The sequence below is a fragment of the Alosa sapidissima genome, chromosome 17 (assembly GCF_018492685.1).
Source record: "Alosa sapidissima isolate fAloSap1 chromosome 17, fAloSap1.pri, whole genome shotgun sequence".
Lineage (NCBI taxonomy): Eukaryota > Metazoa > Chordata > Actinopteri > Clupeiformes > Clupeidae > Alosa > Alosa sapidissima.
In genome coordinates, this window is record NC_055973.1 from 2,934,275 (window position 1) to 2,952,414 (window position 18,140).

General features: G+C 45.0%; 1 protein-coding gene across 2 annotated transcripts in view; it reads left to right on the forward strand.

Moving 5' to 3' along the window:
- gnal (guanine nucleotide binding protein (G protein), alpha activating activity polypeptide, olfactory type) overlaps positions 1–18,140 on the forward strand; it is a 47,622-nt gene that overhangs the window by 17,588 nt on the left and 11,894 nt on the right. For both annotated transcript variants that reach the window (XM_042067390.1, XM_042067391.1), the window contains exon 5: positions 4,231–4,328. In XM_042067390.1, the coding sequence (XP_041923324.1) occupies positions 4,231–4,328 (98 nt within the window). The remainder of the gene's footprint in view (positions 1–4,230; positions 4,329–18,140) is intronic.

An 18,140-nucleotide genomic window follows, 5' to 3' on the forward strand; every position in this document is an offset into this window, starting at 1 on the left:
TAGTGTCCCTCGGAGTAACCCTCTGAGGCCTGTCAGACCCTTTTGAGGTAGTCTGACATGTCTTTTCCGTCTGACATATTTCACCTATTTAGAGCTCACATCCAGAGGCAGGCATTGACATTTAAAGTTTGTTTGTTTGGTTGCATATGTTCTACCTTCAGACTACCTTCAGACTATCTGTACACGTGGAAAGTCTCCATTATGTTACAAACAAAGAACTTCTGTTACAGTATGTCTATACGTGTATGTATGAATGTGTATTCATACATTCAGTGTAACCATACATTCACCTTCTTGTAAGTGGTTAACCACAGCTAGAGATGTGAAAAATGTCAATATGTGCAGGAAGTATGACCCGTGTGGTTGACGCAGTTGAATGTCAAACTAAGCATTGTACAGGCACATCTATAGAAACCATCAACTCCCCCTCCAGAGAGAGATACTTGACAGAGATACTTGGTACCTGTGAAAATGTGTTACATGTTGTTTACATGTAGCATGTTATTTCTGACCGATTCCTGCTTTCTGAAAGCACTTCATATGAGTATATCAAAGGATTGTGAGTCCATACTCTTCAGTCATAATGCTAGCATTTTAGCTACAACAGGAAGGCAGCAACCCCCCCCCCCCCCCCCCCCAAATCAAGGTTGTGTGTTATTGTACGTGAACATATGTGTGTGTTAGTTCATCCTAGTGTGCATGTGTACATCTATGCCTGGCTGGTGTGTGTGTGTGTGTGTGTGTGTGTCTGCATCTGCATGTATCACATGCTCCCCCAGAGGAGCCGTTCCACTGGTGCCGGTGACAGCACGCAGGAACCGCGTCCCGACGCAGCGCAGCTCGGGCTTTCATTAGCTGGGCCTGGGGGATGCGCACCGAGGCGAGCTGTGTTTAACTGCCACCTAATGACTCTTTTGCCAACAACCTGTCGCTAATGAAAGCTCAGGTAGAGAGTGCAGCTTGGCAGGTGAGAGGCTACTTGTGGCCGTTAGAGATTTGTAGATTTGTTTTCTCTCTCGCTCTTTTTTGTTTGTTTGTCATTTTGTCTGGGCAACCCTGGCCACAGAGTTCTTCCCATTGGATCAGATTTCCTGGAGTGTGTACATCACACATGTGTCTATACGTTTCACAATGTGTTTGGGTACCACCCGCCTACTAATTCTCAACATATTTCACACAACAGAGTGTGAGATTTCTTTGTTTTGTTTTTTGTTGTCGTTGCTATTTTGTGGTGATTTATTTGATTTGGGTCAGTGTATCTGCTGAAAACTGACCAATCTTCCACTAGAACTGCCACTGTCCTCAAGGTTGCTCCCCAACTTTTGAAAATGGAGGCAGAGCAACAGAAGCACAAAGTTTCTTTCCCTGAGCTGTGTTGTAACATTTCTGATGCCTCACAGTCTAGAACATCGTTCCTTTACTGTATTTGAATAGAACCAATGAGTCTTTTGTGTTCTGTACAGTCTTATAAATGACACTGAAACTAAACGAGTAAAGTAACACATGACCAAGGTTAAAAGGTCTCCAAGTGGAAACATTTGTACGCACTGGTTTGACGTTCTTGCATTTTTTTTTTTTTGACAGATAGCGAGTGAGAGGGTGATAAAGTATCAAAGCGAAAGATAGTTTGGGAATAGTTGCCACTCCTCAGCCTCTTTTTCCTCCTCCCCTGCTACTTCCTGCTTTACCAGTGAGTTCATCACACCGGACCAGGAAGTGGCTGTACTGCGCTGAGGGTGCTTTGCATGTGGAGAGCTGCTTTGACTCTTCTGAGTGGGACTGAGCTGAGGGCCTCAACTGAAGCCTGCAAGAGTGTGCAGGAAGGCCAGCTGTAGGCTTGAAATAGTTTACGTACGAATAGGCCACATCGATAGTAAAACCTCTTGTCGTGGTAGATTTCATTTAGCTCCTGGCTCGGCACAGAGTGAGCTGATGTTCGGCTCTGCCGAGGTAGATAAGACTGAGGTTTGCCTTCTCTGGGGAAGCAGTCGATGAGTCTGTTTGGATCACTTCACTTTGCATCCCATTAAACGCCTCCATAAACAGCTTTGTGTCATGTAGACACAGTGCCACGACGGGGCTGCTACTGGTGTACAGTTGTGTGAAAGTTAAAGAAGGAAGATTACAAACCTAAACCCAGTGTTTCCCAGAGAATTGAATTCCATTTGTGGTGGTTGGTTTTCAGAATTAACTTGAATGCAACAGTTTTTAACAAATTAGCACGTGGTTATGATACTAACCAGATTTAAGCACAATTTAGTACAACCTGGAAAATCATTGTGTGGTTGTGGTCAGTGTTGATATTGTGGTGGGCCGCCACAAATAAGTCAATGTATGGGAAACACTGCTAAACCCCTCCCAAACTCTCTACTGCTTTTTAAAGATTCGGTTATTTCCACTGCGATATGCCGAACTGTTTCCATTGTGATATGCCCTGCCTTAAGCCTTCCACAACTGTGGCGTTTGCATGCAACTCCAGAATTATATGCGTATTCAAATATGTATTTCATTCACAACTCATATAGTGCAGATGCAATTTTTTACTTGTTTTAAGACACTGTAGGTCTGTTCAATATATTTATTTCCTGACTAGTTATGCCATGCTGTTTAACTATCAGACGCTAATAACAGGAAACTGTTATGATTTGAACCCCCAGTTACCGGTCCACCAGCTTCACGGGTTCAGCCAATGGGCCTCTTTGGGCATAGATATTAGAAAGCTACCGCATTGTCCATCGAGTTCTATTAAGTGGCGTACAACAATACGGCCCCCATATTGCCTGGAGCAACACCTTACTGTCTGATTTCCGATCAGAGACACCTGTTTCTCTATTGGCCTCCGCTTGATTGTTGCCCCCACCAAGATGGCGGTGCTATTTACGTTCTAGAGCCCAATACGGTATCTAGCTTTCTAATATCTATGTCTCTGGGTTCATTCCTTTCTCCCCTCACCTGCCAGTGTATTGTGTGCGGCCGCTGAGGTGTTTTCGGTGATCGTGTTCAGGTTTGTGGAGCGTTTGGAGGACTTTCTCATTGTAGTGGTGGTGGTGGGTGGTGTACAGTGGTGGGAGTGGTGGGAGTGGTGGCAGTGTGTTGTTTGCTTTGCCGGCGTGGCGGTTTGTTTTTGTGTTTCAGTGGCGGTTTGTTTGCCTGTATTTTGTGGTTATTATGTGATGACCCCACTGGGGGACTCATTATCCAACGCCACACTCGACTCTCAAAGGAAGACCAGGGGGGAAAAACAACTCTCTCCTTCTCCGAATCCACCCCTCCCTTCTCTCTCTTTCTTTCTTTCTTTCTTTCTTTCTTTCTTTCTTTCTTTCTTTCTTTCTTTCTTTCTCTCTCTCTCTCTCTCTCTCTCTCTCTCTGCAGAGACTGCAAGGTGTGTGTGTGTGTGTGTGTGTGTGTGAGTGCGTGTGCGTGTGTGTAAGATGCAAACATCTCCAACAAGTCAAATATGATTGTCTAAGTTCTCCATTGATTCTTTCCACTGTGAACACCATGTATATTGAATGCACCATGTTTATGCAAATGTACATTGAAATACTTTTATGGTTTACACAAAATCATTCCACACATTATGTCATGTCTCTCAGCTGTCTGTTAATGCACTATATACCCCAGAGACAACAAAAACTATGTTCTGATTAGCAGGCAGGAGGCTATTAATTCTGTAGATGTTTATATGAAATAGATCTGGTAAACACAACTGAGCTACTCCTACCAAAAAGACACACGAAAGTGAAAACAGTGAACAAAGTGGTGCGAAAATGCAAAGGCAAATACCCCATGTGATAAGACAGCCAATCTGTTTTGTAACACTAAATATGGAATGTATACTAACATGCAAATCATGGGTTTCCTCTGTCGAATATGGGAACAGCCCGGTCAGATAGGCCTCTTTACTTTGTCTTTGTAAAAGAACTGGGAAAGGCCTGTTCTAGGAGTTTGTAATGAAATGCAAAGCAAAAGCCTGTCAGACATGTTCTACAGAGAACCTTTCATCAAAGAAACCGTGAGAGTGACGGTTCCTCTTAGGAACCTCTTTTGAGAATGATATGCTAACAGTAATGTGAGCACTGAGGCTAAACAAGGTAGATGTGTTTGGGTGGATTTGACAAAAAAAAAAGTCCACGTTTTAGATGTGTTTTTAATTGCTCTCAGATGGCTGATATTCCCTAATGGAGTTTCTGTGCTGCATTTTCTTTTTTCCCCATTTCCCTCACACAGGAGTTCTTCGACCATGCCAAGCATCTGTGGGAAGACGAGGGGGTGAAGGCATGCTTCGAACGCTCCAACGAGTACCAGCTCATCGACTGTGCACAGTAGTAAGTACCCCCCACCCAACCTCATCTTCAAACTCCTGTCTTTAACCCGTTGTAGTAAACCATTTTGGTTTACTGGGCTTGCTGTTGAACTGCTGAGAACATTCCCTGTATGTATGTATGCGTGTTACACTTATGCCATGTTTGGCCTTGCCATGGTCACTGTCCAGCTCCTCTCGGTCCCCTCAGGGGGTAGCTGAATTTGAATGAAAGGCCACTGCAGTGTGCTCATATGCAGGGCCACTCTACTCTCTGAGCTGCGTCCTGTCTTTAGATACTGTTACGGGAGATTTGGTCTCAGAGCCAGACATGCTTTATTGCCTTCCTTTAAAAACCTAAAGTATCTCTGGTTAATTCACATGCAAAGTCTAGTTGACAGGTTTTTCCATGATTGTAGGTAAAGCTTTGATTTACGTATTGTACATACATACATACATACATACATACATACATACATACATACATACATATGTGCATGGATACAATCTAACAATAACCTACACACACTCATGCACACATGCATGCACACATAATGAGTATACACAGACACAAGCACACTACTCACTGAGACATTATCATTAGAGCTTTTCATTTTAAGTTCAAATTGTGTTGATTCTGATACATATTAAAGCATTGTGTGTGTGTGTGTGTGTGTGCGCGTGCGTGCGTGTGGAGACTTTTCATGCATAGACTTTGGAGTTCCCAGTGCGTTTCTAGCAGTTTCCATCTACTGACAGTGCTGTCATATCAACCGTGGGCTTAGTCCCTGTTGTGTCTTTGCTGCTCTCCTCATGTCTCTCGCCAGAGAAGCCAGGCTGGCTGCACTGGGAAGGTGTGTGTTTGTGTTTGCAGTCGCAGGCAAGTCGACAGGGATTACTGCGAGGGGACGTAAGTGGTTACCCAGGGTGATGTAAGAATGCTCATCATTGCTTCCTGTGTTTGTAGGTATAGCTACAGTGTATTTGTGTGTGTGTGTGTGTGTGTGTGTGTGCGTGCACGGGTGGTTTTCTCTTGAGCCTCATTGAAGTCAGCCCTAAAGAGACTGTGTGTGTGTGTGTGTGTGTGTGTGTGTGTGTGCGCGCGCATTGTGTATATATATTGTGTCCAGTAGTGAGATGGTCCTCTGCTGCTGACTGTAGCAGTTGATAGGCGCTGGTAGCGGCGTCTCCAAACAGTCCCATTCCACACGTGTCCGTGAGGCCGGCACACACTGTTCTCATCTAATCTACTACTGCGGGGTTGTCTCCCACTATTGCGCCTCATGAAACTGTGACGCCATCCATCTTGGGACTGTCTCCCGTCTCTCCCTCTCCCTCTCTGTCTCTGTCTGTCATTTCTGTCTTTCACCGTCTTCCCACACTCTTATTGCTTCTTTCTCTACTTTGCTCTTGAGTGTTTTTGCTTTCCCCCCTTTATCTCTCTTTTTTTCTCTCTGTTTGTCTATCTGTATTCTCTCCATCTGGCTCCCTGCCTGTCTGTCTATCTGGCTCTCTCTCTCTCACTCTTTCTCTTTCTGTCTCTCACTCTCTTTCCCATTTCTTTCTTTTTTACCCCTCTCTCTCTCTCTCTCTCCATTCCTCATTTCCTCATAGGAAGTGACCGCTTATGGCTGAAACAGCTGAGGTGTGTCTCGTCCAATCCCGGCACTCCGTTGGCCGCTCTCACGCGCTCCTCTGTGAGTGTGTTTGCATTGGCGGCTCTCCTTGCCCCTACAACCCCCTCCCACCCCCCCACCCCGAGTGAGTGAGCGCTGTGTGGCGTTGCGCGCCATATCGCTTGATGCCATGACGCACTGTGCCGCCAGGCCGCCGTGTGCATGTGTGTGAGGCTATCTCGTTTCCATTTACAGAGCCATTGCACACTCACCAGTAGCCCAGCCTCATGCCCTGCCATCTGCTGCTGATGTGAGTGTGTGTGTGTTTGACTGTGTTGGAGTGGACAGGACACAAGTAACTTTTTAAACATCACATTAGAGTTATCTATAGAAAGCTAGATCTTAAATAGAACTTGTGGTCGCTCTATTTAAACCCTCAGTATGGTTAATTGTAGGAATCATCTAGAGGTCTTTTGCTGTCGACTTTAAAGCAGTATTCACCTTTATCAAGGGTTTATTGTGTGTGTGTGTGTGTGTGTGTGTGTGTGTGTGTGTGTGTGTGTGTGTGTGTGTGTGTGAATTGTGTATATATATTGTGTCCAATAGTGAGATGGTCCTCTGCTGCTGACTGTAGCGGCTGATACTGTAGACGCTGGTAGCGGCGTCTCCAAACAGTCCCATTCCCAAACCCAAGGGTTTACTGGGGTGGGTGTGGTGACTATGGTTTTGAAACAGGAGGAGCCTTTTCTCTAGACTAGCTAGTTATACATATTATTATGACTGCCGCGCAGCGAAGCGGCGGTCATATAGGTTTAGTCAGAATTTTTTTTTTTTTTTTTTTCGCATGTCCAAATTTCCGTCAAGGATTCCCGGAAACACTGAAAGACCGGGGTACACGAAACTTGGTGGGCATGTAACCCCACATGGATAGCATGGAACCATCGTTTTTCGTTTTGATCTGTAGCCCCCCCGCTGGACTGGACCCCCGAAAGGAGGGTAGAGCAGACACAGTTTTCTGTGAATATCTCGAGAACCGTAGGGTTTAGGAGGACCTTTTTTTTTTTGTATGTTGATCTCAAGGGGCCATGTCAACCCATTCTCTCATTTCATGTATAGCGCCACCTAGTTAAACACAAAAAAGTAAAAATGAGGTGTTGTAATCGCAGGTATCTGTGACCTAAAATAGTCAAAACTGCACGAAATTGGAAGTGTAGGATCATTATGACACCCTCTGAATGCACACCAAGTTTCGTGGAATTCCGTTCATGGGGGGCCACACAATAAATTAATTTATGTTACTATACACCAACTGGCCTGTAGGTGGCCGGAGACAGTTTTCTGTGAATATCTCGAGAACTGTAGGGCCTAGGGGGTCCACCTTTTTTTTGTATGTTGGTCTCAAGGGGGCATGTCAACCCATCCCATTACCACTTATTTTTTATGTATAGCGCCACCTAATTAAAAATTAAAACGCATAAAATTAGGTGTTTTCATCATATCTCTGGCTGACATGGTCAAAACTGCACGAAATTGAAAGTGTAGGATCATTATGACACCTTCCGAATGCATGCCAAGTTTTGTGAACTTTCGTTCATGGGGGGCCTTACAATAAAATTATTTATGTCTACATTTAGTGACCGTACACCAACAAGGATTCCTGGGACACTGAAAGACCGGGGTACACGAAACTTGGTGGGCATGTAACCCCACATGGATAGCATGGAACCATCGTTTTTCGTTTTGATCTGTAGCCCCCCCGCTGGACTGGACCCCCCGAAAGGAGGGTAGGGCAGACACAGTTTTCTGTGAATATCTTGAGAACCGTAGGGCCTAGGATGACCATTTTTTTCAGTATGTTTGCCTCCAGGGGTCATGTTAACCCATTCCATATGCACATGTGCATAAACAGATACACACGCACACGCATACATTCACAGTAATCATACGTATGACACATACTCACACAGTAGACATGTGTACGCATGCATGCACATGCACAAACACACATACGCAGACAAACACACACACACACACATACATAAACATAAACGTGTGCACGCACACATGCACACAATTCAAGAATTTTTCAGAATTATGAACAGGCAAGATGGGGGGGGGGAAATCTATGAACTAATCATGTTTTGGTACTTGTTGTCTAGCAGATACCAGTGAGAATTGAGTGTGGATCATGCAATTTAGTGAGACAGTTAGAATCATATAGGCCTTTCAGCGTGATTTATTTTTGTGGAAAAAATGTGCTGGACTGGGCGGCGGTCATATTTTGTACCGCTCTGCGGTACATCTAGTTTAATAACATATAGTACATGGCACACAGGCCTGTTGTTTATGTGGGCTTTATCTATCTACCGTAGATAATGGTTGTTCGCACTATGTTCTGTCTCATTTTGTGCTGACCAGATGAACTTTCTTGTTTCTTGCTTCTATCCTATCTGAGTACTACTACAAAGAATTGGTCCCTGTTATCAGAACTTTGTCTATATAAGATGGCTATTTCTGCTAGTCATTCTACATATTTGTTTTCTTTGCGGTGTCTTATGTGGTTGTGTTCTAAGACCATTGGGTAATAGTAGATGGTCTTGTGAAACACGGAATGATAGCATGACTCTTTTATGAAAAGCTGGCATAATGCGCGCACACACACACACACACACACACACACACACACACACACACACACACGCAGCACAGTGTCAACAACACACAATCTTAAACTCAAACTCTGCCTAGTTGTCGGCAGCCTTTCCGTTTATCTGTTGACATAATGCTCATTTGGATCTGTCTCCCAACCAGAAGTGGACAGTGGGCGCAAACTCATTCCAGATCATTCCAAATAGCTGTATCACAGAGGATGTGTGTATCGACATTTCACTGTCCCATTACTAGTCGATACTGAAGCACTGAACATGTGTGCTCCAAGTTGCCATCTCTCTTCCAAAGCGCTGTTATCTCGTCGTCTGTGTTTCACCTCAGTTTACTTCCGTTCTTTGGAATTACTGATTCTTGTTTTTGTGCCCCCCCCCCCCCCCCCCCCCACACACACACACACACACACACACACATATTCCTTCAATCTTTTTACAGCTTTAATTTTCTAAGCTCGGCTAAGTTATGGGCCCATGTCTGAATTGATTGAGGGCTATATTTAGCCATCCATTCTGGGCCATTGGAATGTGTCTCCTGAACAGTGTGTTGTGGGTCATTGGGGGCAGAGGGACATATGGAGCTGATGCGTTGAAGAGATGACTCCTGGGTATGTTCAAGCTCACGTGGCTTCCGAGCGGCCATAGGCTATCTGCAACGTTACTGCCAAGTTGCTTCCAGCTGCTCCCCTCTCTCAATATCCAGACAGCCAGCGTGGAAACTGCTGCTGTAAAGGAAATATGATTGTCTGTGGGATTGCTAAATTGCTAATTTAGCTAGCAAGGGACATCTCAAGATGGTGGTCCCAACAGTCAGGACACCTCTCTTGATATGGACATGGACAATCCTAACATAGTTTAAAGGACTTTCATCTCTCACTCTCAGATAGGTTCAGTTACAATTGAGATGTGTCTGTCTCCAGCCCTTTGAAGCCATTAACAGCGGACTGGCATGGGTTAGTCGTATTTGCAATAGCATTTCATTTAAAACATTTATTAATCAGAAAGACTGTTCCAGCAATGAAATCATAAATTGTGTGGCCAAACAGTGTCCATACTCCATATGACACTCAGATTTTGTGTGCTCAATGATATGAGACACACCCTAATCTCTGTCACTGCAGTGCTTTAGACACACTTTAAGTAAACTTTCACTCAAAGTATTATAGCTTGGCTGTTAAGACTGTTAAGTGTGCGCACATAAGAAATTGCTCTGTTAGGAAGGAGGGTGTTCATGTTGATCCTTTGGTGTGACTGCTAGGCTAACAGCTTAGCATTTATGTGCGCTCGTGAACACACTTCCTGGTTTCCTCTTTAGCAGAAAAGAGAAGGAACGGCTGATGGTATGGTGTGATAAGCACCCACAAAGACCACTCTGTTCAGAGACCTCAGTCACACCACTCTTTGGGTCTTTATCTAAATACGCGCGCACACACACACACACACACACACACACACACACACACACACACACACAAGCACGCACACACACACAAACAAACAAACAAATTGAAACACATAGGGACGCTCCTTTTTTGCCACTTGAGCATAAACTCCACACCATGTTTGACCAGACAGTGTGTGTTGACCGGCTGCTACTCTGCAGCTCTCCAGCTGACCTCTCAAGTTGACATGGACAAGCTGTTGTGGGCTCCACTGCAGCAGAGAGCCTGCCCTGCCATTTAGGCTACTGCTGCTGCGCCCTGTAAGTCAATACCAATAGCACAGAAAAACAAGTCGGACATTCTAACATCATACAGATGAGCGTTTAGAGACCAAACCAAATAAATGAAGCATTGAAGTGTATTAACAAATGGACAGTCAAATCACTTGGACAGACTCATCTACTCAAACTTTTGTTTTTAACTTTTATAACTTCTTACTTTTCAGTGTCACCTTGCAAGTCGCGTCCATGCTTGGAAGTGGGTCATGTCGTTGTTGCCTTATATGTTACCCAAGACTAGGCAGGCTTCCATTCATTTTAACAGTGGTGCCAGTGTTCACCGTGCTGTTTAATTAGTCATGGGAAGATAGAGCTGAGAGTATGGAGCACCAACCGCTGCCTGTTGACCTCCACCGCCTCCTCTGGTCGCCGAGAGCTGGTTAAGCCGGCATTATGGGTGTGTGTTGCACTCGGGAGTAGTGTCACCGCAAGACGGCCCATAAACGACCGCAGCGAGTAAACGACATTAATGTTTACATGCAGATTTTCCCTCGGCGGCAAGCCCTGCCCCCGACCTTCCTTAAGATCTCAGATTTCAGCCTGTTTTCTTTTTTTTCCTTTTGAAAGCCATTCTGGGAATTGTAGTGCGGTGGACATTCTCAAATTGCTGGTCAGGGTTTAATGCGTCATTGGTGCAGTGTCATGTTTTCATGAGGTGTTTTGCCAAATGCTAAAGTCTCTGTGTTTGGCATAATTGGATTGTGGGATTTGTGAAAGTGTATCTACCTGTGTAGTCGTTGTGTAGACTGTGTGTCTGTCTGTCTGTCTGTCTCGGTCAGTCGGTAGGTCAGTCGGTCGTATGTGGGGTGGAGCTGAGACTGCCATGGATTTTGACTAAGCATGTGTGAGTGTCCATGACAGGCCGGCATTGCGAGCCTCCCTTCCAGCCTGTGTACAGTAGTCCAAGAATACCTCAGACAAGACCTCCATTGACGGGGGTGGTGTTGGGGGGGCTAATAGAATTAGCAAGATACACATGCTTTCTCTCTGGCTCACTCGTTCAGTAGCAAAGTGCAAAAAAACAAGAGAAAAGGAAAGGGAAAAAAACGACAAGTGGTAAACATCCCCGGCTCTATTTTTACCGTCTAGCCATCGGCGTGACCCACAAACGGGCTCATGGCAGGTAAATGCAGCACAACAAGTCAGCAGTGGAGCAGGAGTCTGTGCAACATAACACTGTGTGTGTGTGTGTTTGTGTGTGTGTGTGTGTGCATGTATTTTATGCATTAAGCATTTTTTATTTTTTATATTTTATTTAATATTCATTTTATTTATGCATGTAAACATGCATGCAGGGATGTAATGCATCTCAACAGAAAGGATGGCAACCGTTAATTGTCAAAATAAAAGTCTTGATTTTCCATTTTCATTCAACTATGCTGCGTACAAATCAGTGGTGTGTACAAATTGTTGTACAGTTCTGTTGAGGTAATGTGTGTGTGTGTGTGTGTGTGTGTGTGTGTGTGTGTGTGTGTGGGGTGGGGGGGCGGGTATTGAGTGAGAGACGCGTGTTTGATGTTTGTCAGGGTAGTCTGAGAGTGTCTGAGCAGCTGAATGAATGGGGGCGACCAGGCTGGAGTCACTGGAGTGGTGAGCCCAGGAGTTATCTAATGCTTAGACAAGTGCAGCGGTGTTAAAAGGACCATGTCCAGGAGCCTCCTAGTGGCCCCACACTGTCCAAACTAACTCCCACACCACTGCGTGTGTGTATGTATGTTAGAGTGTGTGTGTGTCTGTGTGTGTGGTTCAATGCGGAGGATGCAGCCATGCTAACAGCTGGAGGAGGTCTGCAGGTTGAGCTTTGAGCTGGCCTATCAGTCTCTCTCTTTCTCTCTCTCTCTCTCTCTCTCTCTCTGTCTCTCTATCTATCAGTCTCTCTCTTTCTCTCTCTCTCTCTCTCTCTCTGTCTCTCTATCTATCAGTCTCTCTCTCTCTCTGTCTCTATCTATCTCTCTCTCCCCCTCCCTCCTTCCCTCCCCCCCTTGTCATTCTCTCTCAGTGTCTCTCTCTCTCTCTCTCTCTCTCTCTTTCTCTCCCCCTCTGTGCTTCTCTGTATTTCTCCTTTCCACTCTCTCACACACACACACACACACACACACACACACACACACACACACACACTCGCTGTGTGTCTCTATCTCTCTCTCTCTCTCTCCGTCTCTCTTCCCTTCCTCTGGGCTTATGTAAACTAGCTGTGGAGCTAGGGCAGGCTGCTGCTATTTTTAGCCTCTCGCTGCAGAGCACAAACCGCCGGCTGGTCACGTGGTGAGGGCCCAATCAAAGGGAGTACCCCAGCAATGGGCACCACACAAAGGAAGGTCAGAGAGGGGAGGGGGGAGAGAGGGGGAGAGAGAGAGAGAGAGAGAGAGAGAGATGGAGAGAGAAAGAAAGAAGAAAGAGTGTAGCGTTTTTCAAACCAACCAACCTGATGAGGGGTTTTTTTTTGCTTTTGTGCTGTGTGCTGCACATTCTCTCTCTCTCTCTCTTCCTCTCGCGCTCTTCTGCACTCTCTCTCTCTTCCTCTCTCTCTCCTTCTCCTCTCTCTATATAACTTTCTGTATCTCGCATGCATATGCATATACACACTCACACATACTTGCTACACAACAACACATGCAGCATATCAGAATATAGACATATAGCCTTGGTGAGCAATTTTCAGTGCACCGCTGTGCAGTGTGCATGCATGCACACAAACCCACACACTAACACACACACACACACACATACACACACACACACACACACACACACACACACACACACACACTAACACACACAAGATCACACCAGCAGGCTGAAATATTGTATATCACACTTGGATCTGTGCTAAAATGGCCTGTGCTCCTCACAAACACACAGACACATAAACAGATATGTACAGTACCGGTACATGTTTTAGTGTGGGCATAAAAGTTATGTAACACAAAGTGGCCTGTAGAGCAAGGAGATCAGGCCGTGTGTGGTGTGTGTGTGTGTTACCTGCATGTGTGTGTGTTCCACCACAATGAGTGCGAGCCTATGCTCTGTCATTATCTATCTGAAGGGTAGAGTGACGTGAGGTGATGGGAGACCAAGTGTTCAGGGGACCTGAGACCTCTAAGACCCAGCCTCCTGATTGGTCTGCTCTGACCAGGAAACGAAGAGTTAAAATGACACACAGGTGGCACCTTGTGTTCTTATCTCTTATCTTGTCATCCACCTCCCTCTTTCTCTCTCATGCACTCTCTCTCTCTCTCTTTCGTTCTGCCCTACTCTTTATTGCAGTAGTGTCCTCATAATGTGCTCTTGGTGAAAGACCTGTGAAATCATATAAACTCAGTACATTGTGTCTGGACAACCAGGGTGTGCCTACAAATATACACACACACACACACACACACACACACACACACACACACACACACACACACACACACACACACACACACACACACACACACACACACAAAGCTGATGTCCCAGTATGTCAGATGTCAGTGTATGTGTGTGTGTATCGGTCACTGACCGGATGTTTCAGTGTGTGTGTTGTGTTGGTGTGTGGGAGGGGAGGTGGTTCTCTCTGTAGAAGAGAGGAAGAGGAGGAGCCCTATCAACAATTCAGATGGGGTTACCATGGGGACACAGCTGCAGCCCAAAGCAGACACTTGGCCACTAAACTCTCTCTCTCTCTTCTCTTCTTATCTCTTCTCTTCTCTTCTTTTTTCTTCTCTTCTTCTCTCTCTCTCTCTCTCTCTCTCTCTCTCTCTCTCTCTCTCTTTTTATCTTGCTCTCACACTGTCTGTCTTTCTTGTTATGTCTTTCATTCTCTTGCTCACTCTCTCTGTCTCCCTCACACCTTTCTCTCAGTGTTTTTTCTTCTGTTGGGGAAAAGGATATCCTACACACACACACCACACACACGTGTGCGTGCACACACACACACACACACACACACACACACCCACCCACCCACACACACACACACACACCTCTTGGGTAAGTGCCATCCTGTAACAAAGAGAGAGTGAGTGTTTGTATGACATGATAGCATCATGCACCCCCCCCCCCCCCAACACACTGTTCTGCAACAGAGTATCATGCTGGAGGTTTGTGGAAGGTCAGAGGTCAGGGCACTAGCTAGGGGCAGTAATGGTCTGAGACTTCCTGTTCCTGTTCATGGCATTTGGGAAGGTTTGACACTTTCACTGCTCTCAGCCTCACACATTAATCCTGCCTGTGGGAGTGTTAGCCAGTATGTGGCTTAGCGACAAATCTGGCTAAGTTAGTTTAGAGAGGGTAGTGTAAGTGGGGCCTGAAGGGTGTTTGTCACTTTACTTTTGACTAAACGTACCCAGATTTGTCGTTAAGACTTTACTAAATGTACCCGTATTCCTAGTACCACATACTAGGAATACGCCCCCAGTTTCACTGAGTAGAAGTGGTGGTGGATCACACGAGGAGCTACAGGATGGTTTGTGTGTCTAGCCTGGTGTGGTCACCGCTGGCATAGTGTGGACCTAAACACAGAGCTCCCGCCCCATCCCACAGCTGACCACCTGCCCGTGCAATAACATGAGTGCATGCGAGGCCTTGTCTTATTTGCTGCTTTCTTAGTTTATCATTTTGTTTTGTGTTTTTGTTTATCGCCACGCTATCCTGGCACCTCACGACTTCTGGGCTGTTAGAAGAGCATACGAAACTGAGAAATAGCGAATCTTTTCCTCTTCAACTAGGTATTTGCTCACCACTGAGAACACGTACCATGATGTTGGTGTGTGTGTGTGTGTGTGTGTGTGTGTGTGTGTGTGTGTGTGTGTGTGCCTGCCTTATTGAATTGGAAGTCACTTTGGATAAGTGTTTGTGAAAGAGATTCGAGTAGGTTTGAGACATCAAGCAGTCAAAATGGTTGCATCTTAGAAATGGATCCTAACCTCGCACGTGTGACACTCAACGATGACCGAAGTCACGTCCGTAAATAGCCAACTGTACTTGAAGGAAGGGGTCCATTTTTAGCTTGTTTATCTGTTGGACAAGATGCTCCTGCCAAAAATATCCCCCCTCCCCGTCCCACCCCACCACTCCCTACCCCCACTCTGAAAGGAAAGGGGGGGAAAAAATCAACTTAGCGCAGTGGTTGCTCAAAGTGTGCTTGTAAACATGAGGGTTTTCCAGAAGGGCCCGGCTTCTCTAGCCAGAGGCTCCAGGCTCATGGGCGTCTGGCGGTCCAGGTACGGGCTAGCGCGGGTGTTTACCCTGGGCTGCCTTGTGTAGTCTGGCCTAGGCTAAGGACTCTTCATTCCCAGGGGCTATTTTAAGGCCTGTTGCCCCCCTCCTCCTCCAGCTGGGTGGTTGGATGGGGAGGAGAAAGGGGGTGGGGGGGTGGGGGGGTTAGGAGTTTTGAGGTGCCGGTCCTCATCTGTTTAATGTATCTGTCAAGATGCAAAATGGCCTCGTCTTCCCTGATATAAACTCACCGTCTGCAGGGGGAAAGGCAGAATAAAACAGAGAAGAGGGGAAGAAGGTGAGAGAAGGATAGAGAGAGGGAGGGAGAGAGGGAAAGAGTGGGGAGGCTTTTTGAGGTGATTGAAATAAATCCTTGGTGTTGGTTGCATCACATGTTTATGTGGCCGTCGCAGTGGATTGTTTCGTGGCCAGATGCTGCTTGGAATATTGACCATTGTTGGACATGTTTGGTAGCCCCTGGTCACAGTCTCTGTGTTTTTGGAGATATTTTCAAAATTGGAAAAGAATGCCTCTCACACGTGTACACAAAATAGCTTGGCCACACACACACACACACACGCATATGTGTGCAGACATACTCACACACACAAAGTGAGGGACCGTTAACTTTTAAGGGAATTATTGAAGTTAAAGGAAAACCTGAGCAAACCCATTGTATTAGTTTATTGTGTGTGTGTGTGTGTGTGTGTGTGTGTGTGTGTGTTTTAGATACTGAAGCAGCCTTTAGTTTGTTCTCTGCTGTTATCCATTTGTTGTTGATCTGACACTCACACATACTTGTGAATTATTGAACATCTCAGCATTCCATCATTCATTGTGAAGGAGCCTGTTTAAACCATGAGCTTCCTAGAATATCCCAGTAAACCCAGTATGTTCCTGGAATACTCTCTGAACACCAGGTTGTTTTCATGGACCTTACAACTGCATCTTGTCTCAATATTTGTATGATATTGTAAAAGAACACCTTAAAGTGACAAAAGGGAAAATATGTTATTTTTGTGAATGTACTTCTCTGTGTGTGTGTGTCCGTATCTGTGTGCGTGTGTAGGGGTGTATGTTTCCGTGTGTGTGTGTGTGTGATAGAGCACTTGTCATGTTCCGGTGAATCACTGGTTACCTCTAAACTGGACGGCAGAAGTCATAATAAAAGTTATGCTAAAATGTCAACACATGACTGCATATTTCAAATGCGCATTAGAAACCATTCCAAGATCAGCAGCCATGTTTTTAAAAAAAATCACCTCTTCGCTGAAGGCGCCCCCTGCTCTTAGAGTTGGCATGGAGGGTTTAAATGGTGTTCAGTAACTAGGCCACCGCATTGATAGTAGCTGTTCAGAAGTTGGAAAGTATCGATTGGTGCTTCTCAGCCAATTAACAGCGTCGTTCCTCATTAAAGGTCAAGCCCATTGGCCTGTGCTGGACAAATAGGTCAGCCATTGGAGAGACGTGGATCTCACAGGGTCCTCGGGGCAGAGGTGATCGCTGCCGGCCGGCCACAGAACTGAGAACTCTCACAGACACTCCCTCATTCATTAACATGTCCTGAAACAAAAGCAGTTTCTCAAATGGATAGTTCCCATATTTGATTTTGATTGGCTAAGCCAACGTAAAACAACTTTGCAAACTTCCACCTGTGTCCGTATTCAATTTGTGCAACTACGTCAAAGAGGAATCAGCTGCTGCATCTTTTTGTTTCTTGTTTCTTTTGTATTTCAGAAGAACTTGTTTTGTTTTTTAGTGGAAGAATGGCAATTAATATTGATAAGTGATTGCGTTATTGTGCATATAGTGTATTTACTTGAATTTACTTTACTTGAAACGTTGCCAGGTGTATGTACTAACTATTTCAGAAATGCAGTAAGGCCCATGATGCTATAGGTTCCAGTGATTTGAGAATGGCTAAGGGGCTAAGGGTCATTGTCTAAAACTCCCCTTAGCTATTTAAAATCACTGTGACATATAGCCACAAAGGGCCTCATGCTTAATTTTAGCATAGTAAAATACATAGAACATGTCAGAACTTCTGTCAGAGCATTATGTTATTAGATGAAGGACGAGGGGGTGGGGTCATAAAACTCTTTGCTGAGAACTTTTCTTTGATAGAACAGATTTTCTACTTTTAACTTGAGTGTTGTGTTTTGATTTCCATGGCAACTAGTGTTGAGGTGATGGTTTTATGGTGATGGTTTTATTGACTATAACTGGTAAACATTTGTTCACAGAACGACATTTCCTTCCCAAAGTGAAAAATGTCAAAGGTCTCTCTGAGTGGGCTGGGGAATGTAATATGGATTCAGCAATTCATGGTTAAGCTGCCTTTTAAGTCATATGCTTCCATTTCTGCCATTGAATATTTGCAGAATAAATTATTGGAGTTTAACATTCATTTAGTAGTAGAAAATTATTTTGTATACAAATTTTGTAAACATCAAGTCAAGTTTCACCTGAGATTAATCAGTCAGATTAATATTCCACCAAGGCAAGTAAATGGATATAATTACACTCTATGTATGTATAATTGCACTCACTGTATAGTGGTAAGAAAAGAATCATGAGTATTTTCATTTATATAATATATGCATTGAAGGGGTTAGGCATTAATATTGACCCCT